General features: G+C 52.5%; 1 protein-coding gene across 3 annotated transcripts; it reads left to right on the forward strand.

Annotated features, from left to right (window-relative positions):
- The first annotated feature begins 574 nt into the window (after positions 1 to 574).
- LAD1 (ladinin 1) lies at positions 575 to 21286 on the forward strand. 3 transcript variants are annotated; one of them, XM_048826944.2, is made up of 10 exons: positions 576 to 801; positions 8021 to 8167; positions 9154 to 9700; positions 10340 to 10489; positions 13906 to 13949; positions 16297 to 16369; positions 16885 to 17013; positions 17556 to 17645; positions 19081 to 19158; positions 19695 to 21286. In XM_048826944.2, the coding sequence occupies exons 1-10, from the start codon at positions 764 to 766 to the stop codon at positions 19698 to 19700; spliced, it is 1302 nt and encodes a 433-aa protein (XP_048682901.1). In that variant the 5' UTR covers positions 576 to 763; the 3' UTR covers positions 19701 to 21286. The 3 variants fall into 3 exon arrangements, with proteins under 3 accessions (XP_074978039.1, XP_048682901.1, XP_048682902.1); XM_048826945.2 differs by having other exon boundaries at positions 8024 to 8167; XM_075121938.1 differs by lacking the exon at positions 16885 to 17013 and having other exon boundaries at positions 575 to 801.
- Positions 21287 to 22075: the final 789 nt, after the last annotated feature.

Genomic DNA, 22075 nt, shown 5'->3' on the forward strand with positions numbered 1-22075 from the left:
GGATACTGGACTGGGTGGACTATTAATAAAGTCAAATCCTTTGTGTCCTTGTGTATCCTCAGCTTCACTGCTTCTCCTGCATAGCTGCTGAGTTAGTTTCTCTGCTGTTCCTGAGGGGTTTTATACAATCACAGGGGAGCAAACCCCCTAAACGATAGGCAGGTATGATTGTTAAACCACACACATGGGCAGCCCCTGCAAGGGGTCTGAGCTCAGCTTTCGAAACTGATGGGAGCCCCTTTAACTGCCTCTTCTGAAAGCCCCTGCGTTGGAGGCTGCCTGTCCTGGGTAAAGGGGTGGGGAGCCAGGTGACTGATTCCCACCCACTCAGCCGAGAGAGGGAGCTGAGGCCAGAGAACAAGAGGCTGGTAGAACAGGCTTCTGAGCAGGGAGTCGCCCCTGAAAACCAGGGCAACTTGGTGCAGCGAGCGCGGGGGGCTGAACCCAGAGCAAGCGGCCAGCCAGGCTGGGGCAGACGCCGGCTCCCGCCCGCGCCGGCTGCCTTTTGGGAGGTGCGGCTAATAGGCAAATTACAGCTCTCCGCGCCTGTCCAGGTAGATAAGAGACCATGTGACACGCCCCGGCCGGGAGCAGGCTGCAGGCTGGGGCAAGGTGCGCAGGGCAGGGGCAGGAGCCGGGGCAGGGGCTCCCTTTCCACTTCCTCCGGGCGCCTCAAATCTGCGTCCTGTACAGAGTGGGGCTTGAACCTGGCTTGATGTCTGGGGAAGTTCCCCCCCTTCTCTGAAAGCCAGGGGAAGCCGGGATGTCTTTGAACAGGAAGAACTGGTCTGCGCTCTCTAGGTAGGCGCTGGGGTTTGATGGTTACCGCTTTCCGGCGGGGGTGGGCTCGGGGGGAAGGCAGGGTGGCAGGTGGGGATGCAGAAGGGGCCGTGCTCGCTGGCAGGGAAGGAGGGTAGCCGGCGTGACTTCGAGCTGGGTAGGGCGAAGCCAGCCCTGCAGAGCCTAGAGGGCTCTCGAGTTTCAGAGGGACACAAGCAGCCGTCTGTGCTGCTGGAACGAGGGGTGCTCTTGCACCCCCTGGCTTGAAGAGGTTTCCATTAGATCCTGGCTTTGCAGCTGGGTTCAGTGTCTCTCAGCACCACCGCGGCACAAACTGTTCCTGCGAGCAGCAGCTGAAGGGGGAGAGAGGGACCCTAATGCCACCCCCCCCCCCCCGGAGAAGTGAGCTGTGCAGCGAAGGTGAATGGAGCAGTTCTGCCCTGGGAAGTGACTCTAACCAGGCTGTGAAGGAGTCCTGTATTCACAGGTGGCACCCCAGCCACCATGGCTCTAATCGGCTCTGTTTACTGGCAGCTGGGTTTCTAGCTCCCTACAAGCTCATCCCGGGTTAGAGAGCGGAGCCACTGTCCTGAGTGCTCCTGCAGGGTGTCCGCTCGCAAAGGGAGCAGACTGCTGGCCCTGGGTCTGTGCAGCGCCCTGGGGCTGGTCTCCTGGTGTGGAGACTTCTAGATGCTGGCGCGACACAACTCAGAACAACAACCAAGGTCTGTGTGTGCTGGAAAGCTGGTCTCTTTCACCAATGGAACTGGTCGAACAAAAGATCCTGCCTCCCCCATCTTGTCATGGTATTTAGGCACCCAACGCCCACTGAAATGTCATTGATTTCAATGGGAGTTAAGTAGGTAAATACCTTTACAAATCTGCCTCTTAGTCGCTCTGTGACTCAGTTTCTCATTTGTACAATGGGGATAATAGTGCTGCCGGAGTAGATGTATTATTGGGGGAGGAGGGGGGACACACTTCAAACAGAAGTTTGGGGCTTGATGGATGAGGTTCTCTAGCTTGTGTGATGCAGGAAGTCAAACTACATCAGCATAATGTGCCCTTCTGGTCTTGAAATCAATGATTCACTTGGAATTGCTCATGTGATTGTAAAATCTGTGATTCTTCTTCTCCCCCCCCCACCCCTGGGGTGGCTAGTTTCCACCAGACGCCCAATTAGGGAACTGAAAGTCACACACTGAAGTGGCTCCCTGTGTCAGGGTACCTGGTCCCCACTGAACAAGGGGGTTAACCTTAGCTCTGCTTCCCCCTCCTTTAGCCCCGCTGATCACGGAGGGGAAAGGGCTATATACTGGTGGTTTGGGAGGATGCTTTGGGGGAAGATTCCACCCCCAAGGGCCATAGAACTGGTGTGACTCCCATGCTGGGGAATCTTTCTGTAGTTCTCTTTCTTATGGTAAAGTCTTTTGATTTCTGATTATAAACATTATCCCTGCAGGGAAAGCCTGTGCTGGCTTCTGCTGAGTTATTCTACCAGCGTACATGAATGAATATTATTATTTACATTGTAGTAGTGCCCAAGACACTAGTTAGGACGGGGGCCTTGTTATGGTAGGTGCTGCACATACGAAGGAAGAGAAAATTCCTGCCCTGAAAAAGCTCACTGTCTAAAACGGACAGGGCAGACTGAACAAATTGCTCCCTGTGACTAATATTGAATATACAGGTTAGTGCCACAAAGCCAGAGGGATTGTTTCTGTTCCCTCATTGAATGAGACGTAACTACCAAAAACGACACACAATTCATGAACAGTCAACCTGTATCTGTAGACGAGGAATTATTCATGGCAGAAATGTGCAAATACTTTCTGATGATGAATAATTGGGAGAGTCTTAAAATGGGGTGGGGGGGAGAAATAAGATGCATTGAATAGTGTAGTCCCATTGTGGATTATTTAATCAGCTATAGTTAATAATTCTCTTGATGGTGCGTGAGCCAGAACAGAATACAGCTCACGAATCAACAGCCACTTTGGCTCTGTGGGGTTAAAAGGCATATAAAATACAACCAGCTTATTTTCATCAAAGAAGGGTGAAATGCACCCATGTGCAGAGGCCCAGGAAGAGCCCTACAGCCGACTTAAACAATCCATCAGAAATTGGTCAATAACGGAGGGAAAACAGTTTTACAAAAATCAACATTTCAAAATTGTTTCCATTTGGCAGGGTTTGAAACTGACCCATAGGGTGTCTCTCTTATGTGTGAAATTGTCCATGATAGTTCTACCAAAATAACTTATTGAAGATTTTATTAATGTTTATACTTAATCACGTTTGAATCTTACCAAAAACCCAGAACGAAGGCTTTGGTACGAGAGACTTTTGAAAACAATTTCTAAAATATGATTAAGTAAATTTGTAGGGTGGGGAAAAGCCTCTTGGGAGGAAAATAATCTTGGATAAACTTTTCATGCAAACATTTTCAACCAGCTCTAATATGAGCTTAGGTAGGTCTGTAAGTGCACCATAGACCTGGTTCTGGCCCTCTCCAGAGGGGTGGATTTCTCTCTAAGAGCCTTCTAGTTAAGGCTCCAATCCTGCAAAAGCTTATGCACATGCTTAACGTGATCACAGCTGCAACTAGTAGTAATAATAATACCTAGCTCAATAATAGATCTCCAAGTGCTTTACAAAGGAGGTCACTGGTATTATCCCCATTTTACAGCTGGAGAAACTGAGGCAAAGGAAAGTGACCTTGCCCAAGATCAGCCAAAAGCTAGTGGCAGCTCTGGGAATAGAATCTAGATCTCCTGAGTCCCATGCCAGCACTCTATCTACTTGGCAACAATGTCAAGTCAATACTATCAGGTTTATAAATGCTTGCGGGACCTAAATGTGCAACTGGCGATCAGTACGATGACTGTGCAGTAGAGCACAAGCTTGCACACCTAAGCAACTGATTGTGAGCACAAAAGGCCTGATCTAAAGCCTGGTGATCTCCATGGGATTGGGATCAGGCCCAAAATGCAGTCTGGAAACCCTAGCTGTGTGTGCAGTAATTTGAAGACGTGCAAAGCACTGTCAGCAGGATTACACGGTAGCAGGCTTTCGTTTTCTTCTTTTAGTTAAGAAGGCAGGAGGGTCAACTTGCTTCCAAAGTGCAAGGGCTACAGGACTGAATGCCGGGAGATTAGATCTGGCTCTGAATCACTTGTAGGGAAGTTTGGTCACAATGTCTAGTGAACATTGTATCTTTCAGAATCGGGTTATTGTAAAAGAGGGTGGGGCTATCTTTTTGCATTTGAAAAAAACAACACAAAGGGAAGGGTGCATGACTCATGCATGCTACAGTAACCAGCTCATTCAGTTCCTTCCCTCAAATTCTGGTGCCATTTCTCCTCCTCTTTTTCCAAGGGAGGGCAGGTAACTTTCTACCTAGAAAGTCAGGTTTGAAAGGTCTGGGGCTGAGACTTGTAGCTACTTAAATGCTCTTCTCCCCTCCCACCCCACTGGCTCTCTGCTTCTGCTTTTCTCCTCACCCTGTCACTCGAGCTTTCTCCTTTCCTGCCCCACACCTTGCAGCCCGGGAATGGGGAGTTGGGCAGAGAGGAAATGTGCACTTGTGTAAAGGTAGATCACTGGCATGGCAATTTTTAACCCACACAGTGTGACAGCTACAACTCACAGGGTTTCCAATGGCACGAATGCTAGTCTAGGCCTGATTCTGATCCCACTGACTCCAACGGGATCAGGATTGGGCCCACTTCCTCTTGAATGTTTTAAATGTAAAATGTGGCCTCAAGTTCAGAGTCGGCAAAAACCAAGCTTATACTAAGTCATCAACCACATGCTGTTCCCATAATCTTACTATCTATCTTTTTTTAATATACTCTAGTGGAAACACTTGCTCACTTTTTTTTTTTTTTAACACAAGCATATTCCCAGGAAGAGGTTGCAGCTCACAGCACTGCAGTGCTGTGAAATGCATAAGCATTGTAGAGGGCAGGCCAGGGCACTCCAGCTATGGTCTGTGGATTGCTGTTGGTCAGAGAAACACTTGCTGGTGGTCTGTAGAGACCTAGCTGGCCACCTGATGCTGGCCTCTCCTGTTTGTTTCTTGCAACTGCATTGCATTTAAAGACCGACAAAAATACATCCATACCACATTGCCACTTAAATGTCTAGTTTCCACTGGGCCATTACACAAGCATGAATGGCAGGGGAGGTGGTGAGCGTATCAACTGATGAATGAAGCTGTGGCCTACACTATTAAAATGTCGGAGATCTCCTGTAAAGAAGGAAATTGATTATAAGCAAAAATGAAACTGATTTGTGATTTCATTGTTTGAGGGCTTATCTGGGTGGGGAAGTTCCACCTGTTATAAACTGGTATAATTATGCTGGTATTACTTAAACGGATTGCATTATATTGCTATAGTTCCCTATGTGGCCGCTCCTACTCTGGAATAGGAGTGGCTTTGTCAACTTAAACCCCTTCCAAAGCAACGTAAACCAAACTGAGGCTTTGTCTACACTACATAAGAACGGCCACACTGGGTCAGACCAAAGGTCCATCCAGCCACGTATCCTGTCTACCGAGAGTGGCCAATGCCAGGTGCCCCAGAGGGAGTGAACCTAATGGGTAATGATCTAGTGATCTCTCTCCTGCCATCCATCTCCACCCTCTGACAAACAGAGGCTAGGGACACCATTCCTTACCCACCCTGGCTAATAGCCATTAATGGACTTAACCTCCATTAATTTATCCAGTTCTCTTTTAAACCCTGTTATAGTTTTGGCCTTCACAACCTCCTCAGGCAAGGAGTTCCACAGGTTGACTGTGCGCTGAGTGAAGAAGAACTTCCTTTTATTTATTTTAAACCTGCTACCTATTAATTTCATTTGATGGCCCCTAGTTCTTATATTCTGGGAACAAGTAAATAACTTTTCCTTATTCACTTTCTCCACACGACTCATGATTTTATAGACCTCTATCATATCCCACCTTAGTCTCCTCTTTTCCAAGCTGAAAAGTCCCAGCCTCTTTAATCTCTCCTCAGTTCCAAACCCCTAATAATTTTTGTTGCCCTTTTCTGAACCTTTTCTAATGCCAGTATATCTTTTCTGAAATGAGGGGACCACATCTGTACTCTTATACCAGAATTAGGCCTGGGCTACACGGGGGCGGGGGTTGAACTAAGTATCTTAGTTTGACTCACCTGGCCGTCCTCACAGCGCTGAGTTGACCATGGCGGCTCCCTAGTCAACTCCGCTTACTCCTCCTGCTGAGGTGGAGTACAGGCGTCAATGCGATATATCGATCCCCGATAGAACGATCGCTGCCCGCCGAATCGGCAGGCAGTGAAGACATATCCTAAGAGTGTCCACTTGAGACATTCTCTTGGTTTAAATTCAAACCTCTGGTTATACCCGTATAACTTTTCTGTGTAGATGAGCCCTGCGCTGAGTCGTGCAAAAGGTCAACAAACAGCATCTGTGGTGGAAAACCAATTTGATTTTTAAAATTCTTTGTTTTAATGATCTTGGCATTATTTGCAGCACAGCGTGGGACCATGTGTGTGTGTGAGCTGAAAAAAATGCCAATTATTTTTGGTGGAAAATTTCAAAATGTCAGTGGGGGTGGGGGAATAAAAACTATAACAAATATTTTTCTTAGTGTCAAAAGCTTTAATTTTTTTTTAAACATTTTTACTGAACTACAGTTTGTCCTTAAAAACTGAAAATCTTTTACCAAAAGGATATTTTTTTTCAGCAAAAAAAAAAATCACTTTGGTTGGAAAGCCACTTTTCAGTTCTTTGGGGTGTGTATGTGATGATGGAATGTTAATGACCTCTAATTCCAGGCAGAACTGGTAATGATGGTTGCCTGACACCTTCCATTAGAAGAGCTTGTTTTTTAGTTACTTGTAACTTTTTACCATACTTCTGATATGAAAAATTTTAGTCTGAATGGCTGGAGTCTACCTCTGTCTGAATTTTTTGTCTTTGTAAGTTTAAGGGAAAAGGGTTCAGTCATTTCTGGGGGGGAGAAGAGGAAAACATTTTTGCCCATTATTAAAATAAATAAATCAATCTTACAACTCTTTCTTTAAGGAGCTCTAACACCAACATGGTTGGAGCAGGGCCTTGGAAATTTGGCAGGGAGTTGGCCTCTATGCCAGGGTGGTAGGTGTTGCTCTTCCTGTGAAAATCCACCCAGACTTGGCCAAGTTATAAGCTTCTAGAAACATCCAAGTTTAACAAACCTCTAGTGAACAGTGTTGTTCTCCAAAAATACTGTTTGGACTGAGTATATGCCATCTGCCACGGAGCATGCATCAGCCCAGGGATTGAGCGGGACTTGTCCTGCAATTGGCTGTCAGGGACGGCAAAAAGTACCAGGTGCAGGATCTGAGAGCAGGGAATCTGTCTCCTGTGCTCACAATGTCCCTCCCTGCTGGTTCCTAGGAGAAGCCAGAAGTTTCCTTCCTGTAATGTGGAGGAGTGAGGAGCAGAGACTCCCAAAACAGATGGGGAAGTGGGGTTGGTGGGGAGGGAGGGAGGGATTCTTGCTAGAAGCAGGTGTGATGACAGGGAAAGAGTGTGTGCGCACTAGAGCAGGTTCCCCTACAGGCCTTGGACTGGAAGCCCAGATTCCAGAGTTCTAACCTTGCTGATGACCCAAATTGGGAGACCGTACGATATCATGTGATGGAACTTCTGGTTTGCTTATATCAAACTTAAGGATTTAAAAAATGTAACTTCTCTACATTAAAGGAACACTACCGTTCAAAGTCAAGCGCTTAATTCAGGAATTTCCTAATGTTTACAGTAGCCTGTTCCCATGTAGGTGTCAGGATTACACATCACCCGTGATTAGATCTGTGTAATCCACTTTGTATTTCGGCTCCTGTTTTCCATCCTGCCGCAGCCGATACCCACTGGGGCGGGACCCGGCCATGTATCTGAATGGGATGCTGTGCCGCTGGCCAATTTCACGCTGCTGTACAGCTCCTCCTTGACCCCTGGGCTGATCGCTTGCTCTCTGCCAGCTCCGAGAGAGGTACCCTGGTTGCTGTGCTCCGACAGTGACCCAGCCCACTAGTATCTGACTGGCACGTTCTTGTATGCAGTGTTGTAGCCATGTTAGCCCCAGGATATTAACGGCAAGGTGGGTAATCTCTTTTATGGGACCCATTTCTGCTGGGGAGAGAGACTAATAAAAGAGATTACCTCACTTACCTTGTCTCTGGCACACCCTTGTCTCCTTTCCAAGCAGCCTGGCCAGGCAGAGGACTCTTGAGGATGAGGAGGAACAAGCGAGAGAACGCCGGCGGAGAGACCGCAACCTGAGCTCCACCACTGATGCGGAGGATGAAGCCCTTTGCCCTGTGCAGGATACCAACAAGCAGGCAGTGGAGAGGTGAGGGAGGAGAGCGGTTGTTCCCTGGGACTGCAGTGCCGGCATCGCCCAGAATGCTGCACATCCACCCAGCTTGTCTTGCTCTGCCGGGCCTGAGCCAAAACCCACATCTCAGTGGGAGTCCTCCCATTAAACGGGTTTTGTATCAGGGCCGCAGGGTCAGGCAGTTTCAATTCATGGTTCTGAGAAGCAGAAGGGTCTAGTGGCTAGAGCAGGAGACTCTAGGGTGTTAGGACTCCTGGGTTCTGTTCCTGACTCTGCCCCCTGTGCCTCAGTTTCCCCAAGTGTAACGTGGGGATAACGATATGCTGTTTTGCCGATCATGTTGAGAGCCATGGAGGACCGATGCAACAGAATGATTAATCACTGTTGCTTATGTTAGAAAGCTGAAGGCTAAGATCTTCAAAGCAGTCCAGGGGCATTAGACACACATTCCACTGAAATTACCCATCCAAATCCCCCGGACTCCTCTGAAAATCTTACCCCCCCCCATATTTTAATTTGAATCTACTGGTATAAATACCTTCCTCCAGCTGCTCTCCAAACCCCCTTCTTCCTCGCCCCTCGGGGTAGTTGCCCCTCCCGAGACGAAGGGTAGGATCCTGCCCTCTTCAGAGCAAGACAAGGCTGCTCTGGATGCTGTACCCAGGAGACTAGAGCAAGTGGCTCTACCTCCCCATGGTGCTAGCTCGGTGCTACCAGGGCCAAGGGATGGAGGCTGATCTGGGATGCGGAGCCCCCACAATGCTCAGCCACCATCAGCTGCATAGGACCACACTGGTACCTAACCTACGCCTGCAGAATATGGATTCAAAGGGGGGGTAACAGTACATGCAGGGTGCCCTGGGATAAAAGGGGGGCGGGGGGCTCTGTAGGTGTTAATCGGGCATCTCTCATCTGGGCTGGATTCACTTGCTGTCTAACAAGCAGCCTGCCAGCGCCCCTGGGTGTACAAGGCTGTCAGTGCCTTCTCTCTGTCGCTGCAGGCTACTGCGGCTCAAGGAAGCCGAGCCACCAGCGGCAGCCACGGCCGAAGAGGAGATGACCGAGCGGAAGCTCACTGCAGTGCTGAGACCACAAGAGATCAGGAGGCAGAGGTGGCAGGTGAAGAGCTCAGGAAACCTCAGAAAGGAGAAGGAGCAGCCAGAGAACTGCAGGGAGCCAGACGTGGGAGCAGGCCACCTGGAGGCAGCCCCGTGTCAGGAGTCAGCTCTGGGTGGGAAAGCCCTGGCAGGGGAACAGCACCAGGGGGTGGCCCAGGAGCCAACGGGCCCGAAGGCAGAACAATGTCCAGAGTCGGCTCCGGAGCAGAAGGTCCTGGTAGGAGAATGGCATCAGGGGTCGGCTCAGGATGAGAAGGACCTGATAGCTGACGAGCCCCCGCAGGAGCCAGAGGTGACAGGAGGCCAGCCCCAGGGATCGGCTCAGGAGCAGAAAGACCGTAGTCACCTGGAGGTGAAAGTCTTCTCAAGGGGAGGAAGCCACATAGAACAGAAACCAGACTCCCCGGTTACTCGCCCCTCCAGCCAGCAGGTGAGAGACAAGGCACTTTACCAGCCGTCTCACGATACTTGGGGGTTTTCCCTAAAAGCCCCAGCTCCTGGAGTCAGGCCCCAGATCCTCAACGGGAGTGAGGTGCCTCTGAGGAGCTGGCCCATGTAACTTTGTGAGTATCCTGGCTTCTGTTTAAAAAGGAGCCGGCATCTAACCTTCTGGAGAAAAGCTTGAAAATGTGAAGTGGGGGCGACCCAAAGGCTCCAATGCTAGATGGCAAAGAGCCTGGGACACATTAATTTAAAAATCATGACTTGGATCCTGGGCTTGGTGATGCTGCATTTGAGCCTGGAAAGCGCTGTGCTGCAAAGGGGGAAAGGGATGCGGGAGGGGATGTTGCTTCCCCAACCCTAAACTCTGCCTCTAGATGAGGTAGCCCCAGGACCCACTTCCCCTCACTGAGCCAGACTTTGAACCCTCTCCTAGGCAAACCCCCCATTGGCCTTGCTGGTGATTTGGCCTAGGGAGGAGGTTGGGGTTTGGCCCATCCAGTCGGGGTTCCTGTGGTCTGGGCTGTTCGGGCGCTTGGTGGATCTGCTGAGCCCCAGAGTGTTGCTCTCACAGCCATGGCTTGAAACCTTCCTGCTGGCTCTTGACTTGTGTGTGTTCCTTCCTCAGGATACAGCAAGGAATCCCCCCCAGGCTCAGAAAGCAGCAGGGTCGCCCTCCACCCACGACAGACCCGGAGGCTCCTCGGCTGCTTCCCCCACTCAGGTCACCTACAGCAGCTCTTTCAAACGCATCAGCCCGAGGACGGTCTCTTTCCGGGTGAGTGCTGACACGGGCAGGGAAATGTGGCCTTCCAGGCAGTGGACTCCGAGTTTATTCTAGCTGTATGGGGGAGGCTCCCTCCAGCTGTCCTCAGCAGGAGTAGTTTGCTCAATTCTGCAGGCTGGGGGGCTTGCAGAGTCCGTTCCAGTGGGCACAGAGATCCAATCCCAGGTTTTCTCCTTTTGAGGCCGCATCTAGAGTCCAGGTGGATAGAGCATAGGAGGCAGAGGCTCTTCCATGTGGGTGCTGCGGTCCTGCTCAGATTATTTTCCCTATGGGTGCAGAAATCCAGTCCAGGTCTTTTCCTTCCCATTGTTACTTAGAATCTGCTCCAGCTGGGGTCAGGTTATTCCCAGATCTCCTCCTCCTTGTGACATTTACTGGAGAAGATGGCCGGGTTGTGTGTGTTCTGCACCCATGGGTGGGAGACTTGGGAAGCCCCATTAAAAGGATCCAGGGGAGCATGGAAGTTTGGAGAAGCTGGAATTGAAGCTCTTGGTCCCATGGGCCATAGAGGCGCTGCTGGTATCTGCAAAGGGCAGTGCCCAGACAAATCTCTGGTCATGGCTCTGCCTCAGGTTCCCCAAAAGGGTCTTGCAGTGCGGGCCATGTTCTTTCCTGCTGCAGCTCCAATAAGGGTGGCCCCAGGGGTCTATGAACACAGCATGCAAGCTGCTAGCATTGTCTGTCCTGTGTCTTCAGTCTTCGCATTGCAGAATTCTGCTCAGGACCCCCAGAACCACCCGCCGCTGTGCTGCCCCTCTGTCTGGACAAGCGTGAGCTTTGCTGCTCCTAAGCTGTGGGTCCACTCCCTGCCACACCCGCCTCTCGGCCTGGCCAGCAAACTCTTCAAGACTTGGCCAGTCTAAACATTGCCTTGTGGGTAATAGTGAATCCCAGGGCCCAAGTTCCCCGGAGAGGCTGCCCTGCCATGTCCGGTGCCTCTCCCTGGATACTCGCAGGAATTATGTTCGCTGCTTCCAAAGACACCGAGCACATACCAGCCTGTTAGGTTAGCTTCTCTGCACCTTAGTATAACCGCACTGAGATGGCTCATACTAAAACTAAGAAAACTCTTATTAACCAAGAGATTTAAGTGATATTTAGCAAAAATAAGAGACCGCTATGAATCAGCTAACCGCTATGAATCAGCAATTCATGAAGTGAGCTGTAGCTCACGAAAGCTTATGCTCAAATAAATTGGTTAGTCTCTAAGGTGCCACAAGTCCTCCTTTTCTTTTTGCGAATACAGACTAACACGGCTGCTCCTCTGAAACCTAACCGCTATGGTTACAAACACCACAAAGCATGCTTTCGAGTGACTACAACTCAACATTAGCAAGTTACAATCTTTGGCCAAACAACGTCCTTACTTGCCTTCAGTTTCCAGCATCCCTAGCTCCCCTTCAGTTTCCAGCATCCCTAGCTCCCCAAACTAGGGACTCCAACTTTCATAGGTCCGGAGGGTGCTGTACCCTTATGTACCCCCTAAGTCAGGGCTTCTCTTCCTTTTTCTTTCAGAGGCCCCCACCAACATGCAATTGAAGTCCACAGCCCACCCTTGCCACAACAACGGCTTTTTTGTTTTTTCCCGCATGTAAAAGCCAGGGCTGGTGTTGCGGGGCGGCAAGCAGTGCAATTGCCTGGGCCCCCACACTACAGGGGTCCCGGCGAGGCGAAGTTGCTCAGGCTTCGGCTTCAGCCCCAGGTGGCAGGGCTAAGGGCCCTGGGCTTCATCCCCCCACAGCGGGGCTCTGGGTTTCTGCCCTGGGCCCCAGCAAGACTAACCCTGGCCCTGCTTGTTGGACCTCCCTGAAACCTGCTCGTGGGCCCCCTGGTTGAGAACCGCTGCCCTAAGTGATCAGGGGAGCAGAAAGACCTTTGATTTACGTTACCCAAAATCCATTGTCTCTGCCTTGAGCCAGGAAGGCTTCCTTGGGTGCAGATTCTGTCCTCAGGCGTGACTGTTAAACCAGCATCATCCCTGTGTGATAGCTTTGTTTACCATATATGTAAATGTCCTTTCATTGGCCTCTGCCTGTGACCCAGCTGGACAGACAGGTAAAGACACATTCCTTTGTCTCGAGTAGGCTGGGTCTAGGCTCTGCCTCCCAAACACCTTTAAAGAACTTGTTTCCAGGACACATCTGTAACTTTGTACACAACCCATACATGCATCACTCCCTCACTTTTTTTTTTTCCGGAACAAGCGTGTCCCCAATTAACACAGGTTTTAGAAACATGTTGAGGCAATCAGCGAGCCAGGCCTGACGTAAGTTATGGCATGGTGGGCCCTCTGCCAGTTGGCATTGAGAGACTCGCAGGGTCACACGCACCTCTCCGACACAGTGATCTTTGCAGACTTGGAGAGATGAGGGATTTGTAATTCTTTCCTCTCCTGGCTCACACTGTCCCAGATACGGGCGTTTTCTGCATAACACGCTGTATTGACCCCAGGGCTTTCCAAGTTGAGTAGCTAGTGAAGGTGCAGGGCGGTTTGGCTTTGCGGAATTGAGCAGGGGGCTGTTGTTCTGTGCTGCAAAATGTCCAGCAGACGTACTGGGATCAGTCCCACCTGGGAAAGGTTTTCATACAGCTGGATTGCCACCTGGATCCAGAAAGAGCAGCTGGAACGGAGTCTGGGTGCTGTTGCCAAGCAGGTCGTAGAGCAGTTTCTGCAGGGATGGCCTTCAGCACAGGATGGAGAGGTGCCACCTCTCCATCGGGAGGTCTGGCCAGAAAGTCTTTGTTCTCTGGGATTGCAGGGGCAGGAGGATGAGGTAGGCTGGCCAGGAGATGGGTGTGGAGGGGGGGGGTGTGCAGTGAAGGAAGAAAAAGGGGACATTTGAGGGCAGGGGGAGGAAAGAAAGAGAAATGGTGACGCCAGAGGGATGGAGATATGCATGTGCTGGGGAGGAGGGAATAGACTGATGAGAGAGTCTCTCGCTCAGGGTGGAAACTGAACATGTTCTTGGTCCAGGGTTTTCCCCCATACCGTGGCCAGCCCCGAGGGGAGGGGACCAGGTTCAGAAGTGATTGGAACCGACCCACATTTTCACTCAGACCAAACCTTTCCTGAAGTCTGAAGTTGTTGGGAACTTTCTGTCATTTATTTGAGACACACACCACCGCCGCCTCCCCCCTCCCCCCCCCCACCGCAGTGCTCCATGGTCCCAGTTGGGATCTGAAGCAGAAGGGGTTCTGGACTCCAAGATTGCCAGTCCAGATTGCTCACATGGCTCCGAGAAGCCACCAAACGCTGCTCTGTGCCATGGTGAATGTCTGAGCTCTGGGAGACATGGGGATCAGCAGGGCTGTGTGAACTTTCCCAGCCCTAGGAAGGGGGCCTTCTCCCAACCCATCTCATGCCCTCCCATTGCTCCACATCTCATCTCCTTTGCTTGCCTTTCTAGGTGATCCAAAGAAAAGACAAGGAAGAAAATGCATTTACCAGAAGGTCAGTGGGTTTACTTGTATTTCTGGTAATGTCACAAAACTGCTAATAACTCTGACCCGCCCCCACCAGCTGCCACCCAAAGATTTCAAAGCAGGCCCCAAACTTTAATGAGTTAATCCTGGTACACCACCTCTGACGGTGCGTATCCTCGCTCCCACAGACTTGCACAGCAAATCTAGTGATTGCTCCTGCTCCAGAAATAGAACCCGGATCTCCTCCCCCCCCGCCTCTTTGTTCATTAGGCCTCACTGTCGTACATGAGAAGGGGTGTTTGGATGGCCCTGGTGAGAAGATCCAGACATTTTGTCTATGTTCATGTCTAAGTCCTCCTGTTTTATTGTCTGGCTATTGGCTTATACTGTAGCCCTACAGATCAGACTCCTATTAGTGCTTCCTACTAACCAGGCCCAGACTGCACCTTGGCATTTCAACCCTATGCAGTTTACCCCAGCACCTGTCAGTCTGGCAGGGCCTGGCCACAGTCAAAGACCTCTCGTGGAATTCGGGAGTGTCACCTTCCCCATGCAGGAGACCTGCCCTCAGTGCATCATTGTGTGGTGTGTTGTCATTTGGCTTCACTGGAGGGGCTGTCTATGGTGACCTGGTCCTGCTCTCATGGAATTGGCTGCCAAAACTCCCATTGACTTCCATGGCACCAAAATCCAGGCTCATAGTCTGCAGTGCTTTGAGATCCTTCAGGGCAACGGCCATAGTGGTGACACCTCAGCTGTGCTCCTTCCTGAAGTGGATCCATATTTGAATTTCTTGGGTTGAAATTGACCAAAGCAGGTGACTTCTTTTTAGTAAGGTCTCTCCTCCCTGGGCTCAGTTCTCCTGTCTCACCCTACGGTAAATCAGGAGAAACTCCATCCTCAATGGGTATCTACTGGAATAAAACTGATGTGAGATCAGAATGTGGGTCCCTGGACGTTATCGATTACTGAATACCCGTGAGGGGAAGTCCTGCACCGAGGACCATGCAAAAAACAAACCTGTAGGGAGGGGGTGGAGAGCTTCCTTTGAAAATCCGCTCCCTGATGAATAGGAGGGAACCAGGCAAACGTGAAGTCTGTTCCTTGTTCAGTGAAATAAACCCAAGATCAAACTTTCTCTATCTAGGAAACACCCAAAGAATTCCAGATTTTGCCTCATTTCAGCCCCATAAATGACACCTGGGGTGGAAACAGCTGCCTGCACGCAGAGGCTGGTGTGTCCAGGAGCTGACACATGGCTTAGCTGAGCAGAGAGAGGATCCCAGGGCAGCAAGAGGCTGGGGAGTCAGGGAAGTGGTCCCCAAACAACCGGGAGAGAGATGGAGACGTTTGTCAGGTGGTATGAGCCAAAGTTGTCAGTGCATACGTTGCAGTTTGACAACGTGGACTCACCACTGTTTTGTGACTGTACTAATTATACCTGTGCAATGAGGAAATAGAATGGAGAAGTTCTCTCACTGATCACCGGGGGGTCACGATTTGCTCCCCATCTGGAGGGAATTGGAGAGACAACACAACGTGAAGAGTAACTGGTACGAGGCCTCCGTTATCCCCAGGGGACCCTGGAAGAAGCAGTTGTTACGATGGTGTGACTCTGGTCATCCATGCTCCAGATCAGATGAAGGCAGAAGCTGGGATTCTAGGTTTGAGGACATAGCAGGGGTAGGATTCTGGGTTTGGGTCACGAACAGCTAGAGACTAGAGTCTGGCAAATCTGGGTCTCCTGATGATCCCTGATAGGTAAAGTGCTATGACAGCCTACGTCTGCTTTCTAGTTCTTCGGACGTAGGATGGCCCCATGTGTAGGGTGCTTGCCTGGGACTCCGTTGACTCAGGTTCAGTTCCCTGCTCTGCCCTAGATTCTCTGCATGACCTTGGGCGAGATCCTCAAAGGTATTTAGGTGCCTAGCACCCACTGTTGCACTGGGGCCTCAGTTCTGGAGCTGTACAGTGCGGGGATGATAGAGGTGTCCATGCCTCCCCAGGACCGCTTGTGAGGATGGATCCATCAACGATGTGCTCAGATTTGGTAATGGGCTATGTCAGGCAGCTTAAAATATTACTACACTGAAGCCAGTTAAGTAGTTAAGTGAAGCTAAAGTATATTTTATCCCCATTTTACAAGGGAGAAACTGAGGCAGAGAGGGAAATGGAATTGCCCAATGTCTCTCAGTGAAGAGCTGGGAATAGGCACTTGGTACCATGGTATAAGAACCTGAATGGAGTAGAACCCAGCTCCCTTAGTGCCAAATAGACTCCCCATACTCCTGCCTGTCACTAGGCAGACCTTGCCATGGCATGAAGGATATTGGGGGATTTCACTCCGCTCTTTTCCATTCCTTCCCCCTCCCCAGTGCCAGTGTGAGACTCCCAGCCAGTAGCATCAGGATTGAGGAGAAACTGGAGAAATACACCTCAGCCGTACAGGTAAGTGGAGCCCCCAAGGCAATGGGGGGAGGGACCCTTCACGGGGGAGGGCTGGGCCTGCAGGCCTGTGAATGCCTCCCTAGTTCTGTGGTCTCTAGGTGGAAATGGGTGGCTTCTGAGCTCTGCATGGTTGTGCAGCGCGTGACCTGGGGAGAAGGGGAAGCAACAGGGAGTCCGGGAGAGCATCTCACAGAGCTGAGGGCAGGGGCTGGGGAAGAGCCTGCCCTAGCCAGAGGGGAGTAGGGACCTGTCTCCGCCATTCACACAGAGGGAGTGGGGCCACCCTTTCCAAGGGACCGAGGACAACCCTCCGCCAGGCAGGTGATGTGGTAAGAGGGGTGGGCAGGGAGGGGAGAATGCATGACAGGGAGCTGGGGTAGGAAACTGGGCTGCCCTTCGTTCATGCACTTAGAGGCCCATGAGGAATGGGTGGGGGTCAGCCTTGGCAGGACGAGACCAGGCACCCTACATATACCTAGGGCTCTATCACAGACGGGTCCTTTCTCCGCTCCTAGCGATCCGAGGTGAAGTCGCCTGTGTCCATGCCTAGAAGTTTCCTCCTGTCCTCGGAGGGCGTGGCCAGCAAGCGTAGCATCTTCGAGGCCAGTGCCCCCGACAAAGCTGATCTGGCCCCTGTCAGAAAGGTGAGGGCTGAGGTGGGACCAAGCATGGGCTTGGGGGAGGGACCCCTGTGAGTCCCACTGTTTTGCAAACCCCACCCCCATCTTCAGGTAGGGGGCACTGGGCAGATGGTGGGGGAGATTCGAGGTGGAGGAACCCTCAGAACTGACAAAGCTGGTCCCTCAGCTCAGTGGCACCTGCCAGGCAGAGGCTGGGTGGCTGCATGCCCTGGTGGATCCTCCTTCTGGTGGCTGCTGGCTGGGATCCCATGTGGCAGGTGAGCATTTCCTTTACAGCTCCCCGTGCTGGCTGCATGGCCAAGGGCTACCCTGCAGCTGCGGGGGAGACTGGCTGAGGCCTCTTCCCGCACATGTCTTCCAAAGGTGCATTCTAGGAATGCTCCACGCAGGTGGTGCCCTGCCCTCTGAGTTACTCTTGTGTAGCACAGGAAGTGAGGGGTTTGGTCACCATTGCTGATCATGCTAAGCTGTGTTGCACCCCAGAGATGGCTGCATTCCAGTGGTGGGTAACGTGCAGTCTTAACTCTGATCCTGTTGTGTGGCAGGAGAATTTGAAGCTCCCTGGCACAGTGACGTCTCGCATCAACCTGTGGATAAGCAGGACCCAGGAGCCCAGCAAGGACGGAAGAGTCAAGGTATCAGATGTGCTGGGCATTGCGCTAAAGTGCTGGTGCTTTGACAGCCCGGTGGGGGGACCCTGCATCAGGGGAGCAGCCAGGTCGTGACAGTGATTGCAAAGTGGGCCAGATCATGCTGATCGGAACCTGTTTGTAGACTAGCGCTGGCCATGTTCCAGCAGGATTTAAGTCCCCTCCACCCTTTAGCACCTCCACTTCGAGTCACCTCACCTGCCTTACGGTTTCCCACCTGGTGGGATTTTGAGGCTCCTCCAGGAACTCATGGTTACACTAAAATCCCAAGCAAAGAGTCTTGACTTCTCCACTCCAGCAAAGAATTACTTCCCCTGCCCCTCCCCTCCTCCACAAGGGGGTGCTGGCAGTCCGCAGTGAACTGGCCCCATGCTGAATGTGCTAATCACAAAGACTCTCACCCAGTGAAGCCCTCGCTCGGGGGCTGCTTGTGGACCCCAGACCGGCTGCACTTCCTCAGGGACCTTGCGAAAATCCCTCTGCAGGGCTGGCAGGTCTGCAGGGTTGGTGGGTCTGCCCATGACAAGACAGGCCATGGGTGGGGAGGGGGACTGTGGGGATTCGCTGCTCCATGCATTATCCCCACAAACCCTACAGGGACTTCTCCAGACACTAGCTCTTCCATGCACCACCCTTGTGCTGGGGTGGTTCTCTGGGCATCCCCTGACGGTGGGACTCTGCCAGAGACACGTGGCCATAGCAGTGGGGAGCCTGGCAGGAGGTCCCTCTGGCACTGCAACCGCACCGGGCTTTTGGATGGATGACCACTGGTCTCTGCAGATCAGGGTGGCTACTAGTACATATAGGAGTGGTGCAGAGGAGACCTCTCTGAGTTTACATGGGTGTTTCCCTGCAGATGGGAATCTGGGTCCAAGATCTCTGCTCCTGTCTGTGCTGCAATGCAGCTGCGTTCCGCTCGGCCTCCGTCAGCTGAGCCGGGGGCTCAGTGAGCACAGCCCATGGTGCAGGTTACGGCACCAAGGGCAGATCCCCTCGTTTATAACCTGGGCGGCTCCTATTGCAGTGCCAGGGAATAGCTGAGTTTGCCAATGTCACAGCCATGCCTGCTCCTGGCCCAAACACCCCTCCCTGCCAAGCTGATGGCTCTGCACCTGCTGGGGAGATGCTGGGGGTGTTTTGGGAGGGGTTTCACTGCCAGTGTAAAGTGACTGTCCTGCAACCATCCAATTTCCCCCCCATTAGCCTAGTTTGGAGCAGTTCCAATGCTGCTAAGGTAATGGCCTGGATTTGCAAATCCCAGCACCCAAAGGCTCGGATCTGATCTGACCCGCTTAGGTCTGTTTGGATCCAGGGTTCTGGGTCAGGCCCCATCTTTGGTTTAGATCGATGCAATGTTCCGAGCAGTGTCATCCATGCCCAGAGCAAACCCTAGCTCAGCCTGTTCCTCCTCTCCCTGCAGGACGCTGGGAGAACCGACCGTGCAGCAAAGCGCCATCTCTGGGCCAAGCAGCCCGACGACGACTCCAGTGACACCAGGGTAAGAGCAGAGGGAGCATGGAGCTCGCTCATGTGACCTGCCTGGATTGGGCCGCGTGCCAGTGGCTGAGTTGGGCTTGAGTCCCTAGAATCTCCTCCCCAGAGCAGCACAAAGTAGCCACAGCAAGGGCCAGGACCTGTCCCTTAATGGCTACAGTGCAGAGGTCTGAGTGCACAGGCTGGCCTGCCTCGATGGGGGTGTGTTGGGGGTGTCGTCATGCTCTGGTTGATGGGAGGGGGAGCCCAGTGTCTTTAGGGGCTAATTTGCAAAGAGGAGCTGGTATTAGGGGAACTTGCATAGAGGGGTGGGTCACAAGGAGGAAGGAGAAGATGTGGTGGGCTAGAAATGGGGTGTGTCGTGGGTTGGGGAACAGCTGGGCAGCAGCTGAATATGACACTGGAGCACTGTGCCGGTGGTTTGGGCATGTTCTAAGCGTCTAAGGCTCAGTGCAGACACTGATCTCGGTAGTTCAGAGCACCTTTCTCTCTGTGCTGCAGCCTCTGGCCCAGCCTGATGATGCCCTTTGTCTCTTTCAGCTGTAACGCTACAAGACTCCCTGGGGATAATGTCTCGCTGTGATGATCAAAGTCTGGCCTTATGCAATCCTCCAGCATCCCTTCATGGCTTTGTCTCTGAGCATCTCCCTCCCATAAGACCAGCCCTGCCTGGAGACCCACATCCTGCTTTCCTCTGATGGCACTGGGGGTTTTGGGGGCCTCTTGCTTCCGACTGGTGGATGGGAAGGAAGAAGCTTTGAAGATGACCTGTATTCTGCTGTCCCTTCCTGCTACCTGGTCTAGCTAGGACATATCAAAGCCATGAGTGCTGTCCACGTTGAGGGTACGAAATCTTTGCTGCCCTGTCCCTGGACAATGCTTTGGTGCCTCCAGTTACAATGTGCTATGACACATGCTATACCTGGAACAGACTTAACCAGCTCCAGAGTGGTGCTGGCAGGGGCCGGGCTGGGGGCTGGGGCCACTATAGCTTTGCCCCTGGAGGTCCCTGGTTAAAAGCCAGCCCAGGCTGCATGCAGTGGTAGCTGTAGGTAGCAGTGTTGGCTCGTTGAGGGAAGATCTGTCTCGGCCCAGTTCCTAGCTCAGCAGATGGCCCCAGCACCCAAACCACAACACAGCCATCCCTCAGCAGAGGGGCCATGAGGCCTGACCTCCCCTGCCCCACTAGAAGACCTGCCTGTAAGCCAGGGCTCAGGTGTGTTGGCTGGGTGTGGTGCACGCCGGAAACGGCTGCTGACCTGCAGCCAGCGGAGGATGTCTGCTGCAGGGTGTGGCATTCGTTGGACCAGATCCATGGGGCTGCTTTGATTGGCCAGATGCTCAGCAGTGCCAAGCACCTGTCACTGCTTCATACCCCATCCATTCACACGTGCACTACACTGTCCCTCCCCCTGGAGACTCCCTAGGGCTGTCCTGGGGGAGCAGTGTCTGCATCATCCCCGGTTTGGTGTCACAGGCCAATGACCCCTTCTCTCCCTTCCTCCCAGCAGATCACGTGTCCAGCCTAGCCTCTCCTCCCCCTGCCAGGACCCTCTCCCATTTAGCAAGGGAGGCCCACTTGGCAATTCTGGTCCTTAGTGCAGGGGTTCTCCGCCTAGAGGCCAGTCTGCACCTGGGATGGCTGCAGAGAAGTCCCAGACCCTGCTCACCCACCCTCGCAGAAGCCTGCCTGTTCTTATCCTTGCCTTCTTTGTATGGAACCGTAAAGCTGCTCAGAATGTGATGGGCCTGAACCAAAGCCCCGGCTTGCGTGCCCCTGCGCTCCCCAGCTGCAGCCTGGAACCCAGCCCTAGCTGTAGCCTTTCCCAGGAGCACGGCCCTCTCTGGCTGGGGAGGGGCGGGGGCAGCTCTAGGACACTGGGGAGGGAGCACAGCGGAGAGCCCCTACAGTGGCAGTGTCCAAACGCCTCGGCATGAGGAGCAAGCACCTTAGTGCAGAAGGCACCTGAGTGGCTTTTGCCAGCTCTAGGCTGGGATTCTTTAGCTTGAGCCTCTGTGCTGATCGGGCCTTCCCCAGGCTCCCCCTGGATCCACTCTCCCCCCACTGGCTTAGGAAGGAACCTGCTGCTTTTGATAGAGCTCCATTTCTTAATAAATGGTGCTTTCTTTAAGATGCTCATGGTCTCGGACTGTTCTTTGGGGGGCCCTTGCTGTGAATCGCTCTGGACAATGAGGCAGACGAGCTGCTGGCCTCTGGAGAGAGGGGTGGGGTGGGGGTCAGGTGGGACTTGACGTGGCACCTCAGCCATAGGGCAGATATAGGCCTGGGTGTGGCCACTCCCCGCTTTGGGGGCTGTGCGGGAGTAATGAAGTCCTGTGGGTATTTTCCAGCTTGAGAGCTTCAGGTTTGGCAGCAGCAGCGTTCTGGTTGCCACAGTGGGTCAGGAATTCTGGGGCTCCCAGAGAGCTAGTTGTGGTGGGGCTTCGGGTCCAGCTGTAGGTGAGGACTTGTCTCCTGAGAAAGCCAGCTCTGATCTCCAGGCAGCCCTATGGGATTCGGCCGAACATCCAGGCTTGCTGGTGCTTATGTGACTCAAGCCTTTGACTGGCCCTGGGGCTTTCTGGGCCTAGCACAGAGGGTATGGGGTGTCGTGGGGCTAGGAAGCAGCGTGGGGCTCGGAACTGGGGTTCGGAGGTGAGCATCCGATGTCTGAAACCCAGGTCCTCTCCAGGCAAGAGCATTTTGCTTATCAGAGTTCTGGCCACTTGAAAGTGACAGCTGGCTGGCTTGTGTCAGCCCCTTGGGGACTTGTCTATCTCAGCCCTGCGGGTTTAAAATAGCAATTCTCTGAGGCCATACAACAGCTTGGGCTTATATGGGCTCATGGGGGGAGGGTGGGGGGAAGAGCTGCACCAGGGGCTGTGACCCACACTGCTGAAATAGCAAGCAAGTGTTCGCA

Source organism: Caretta caretta, chromosome 21 (assembly GCF_965140235.1).
Source record: "Caretta caretta isolate rCarCar2 chromosome 21, rCarCar1.hap1, whole genome shotgun sequence".
Taxonomy (NCBI): domain Eukaryota; kingdom Metazoa; phylum Chordata; order Testudines; family Cheloniidae; genus Caretta; species Caretta caretta.

What these genes read in the sequence shown, in the direction of transcription:
- LAD1 (XM_048826944.2), top strand. Translation starts at nt 764, where the DNA reads ATGTCTTTGAACAGGAAGAACTGGTCTGCGCTCTCTAG. An exon ending in GAAAATGCATTTACCAGAAG is followed by an intron (nt 13,950 to 16,296) that starts GTCAGTGGGTTT and finishes CCCCCTCCCCAG; the next exon opens with TGCCAGTGTGAGACTCCCAG. An exon ending in ATCTGGCCCCTGTCAGAAAG is followed by an intron (nt 17,014 to 17,555) that starts GTGAGGGCTGAG and finishes GTTGTGTGGCAG; the next exon opens with GAGAATTTGAAGCTCCCTGG.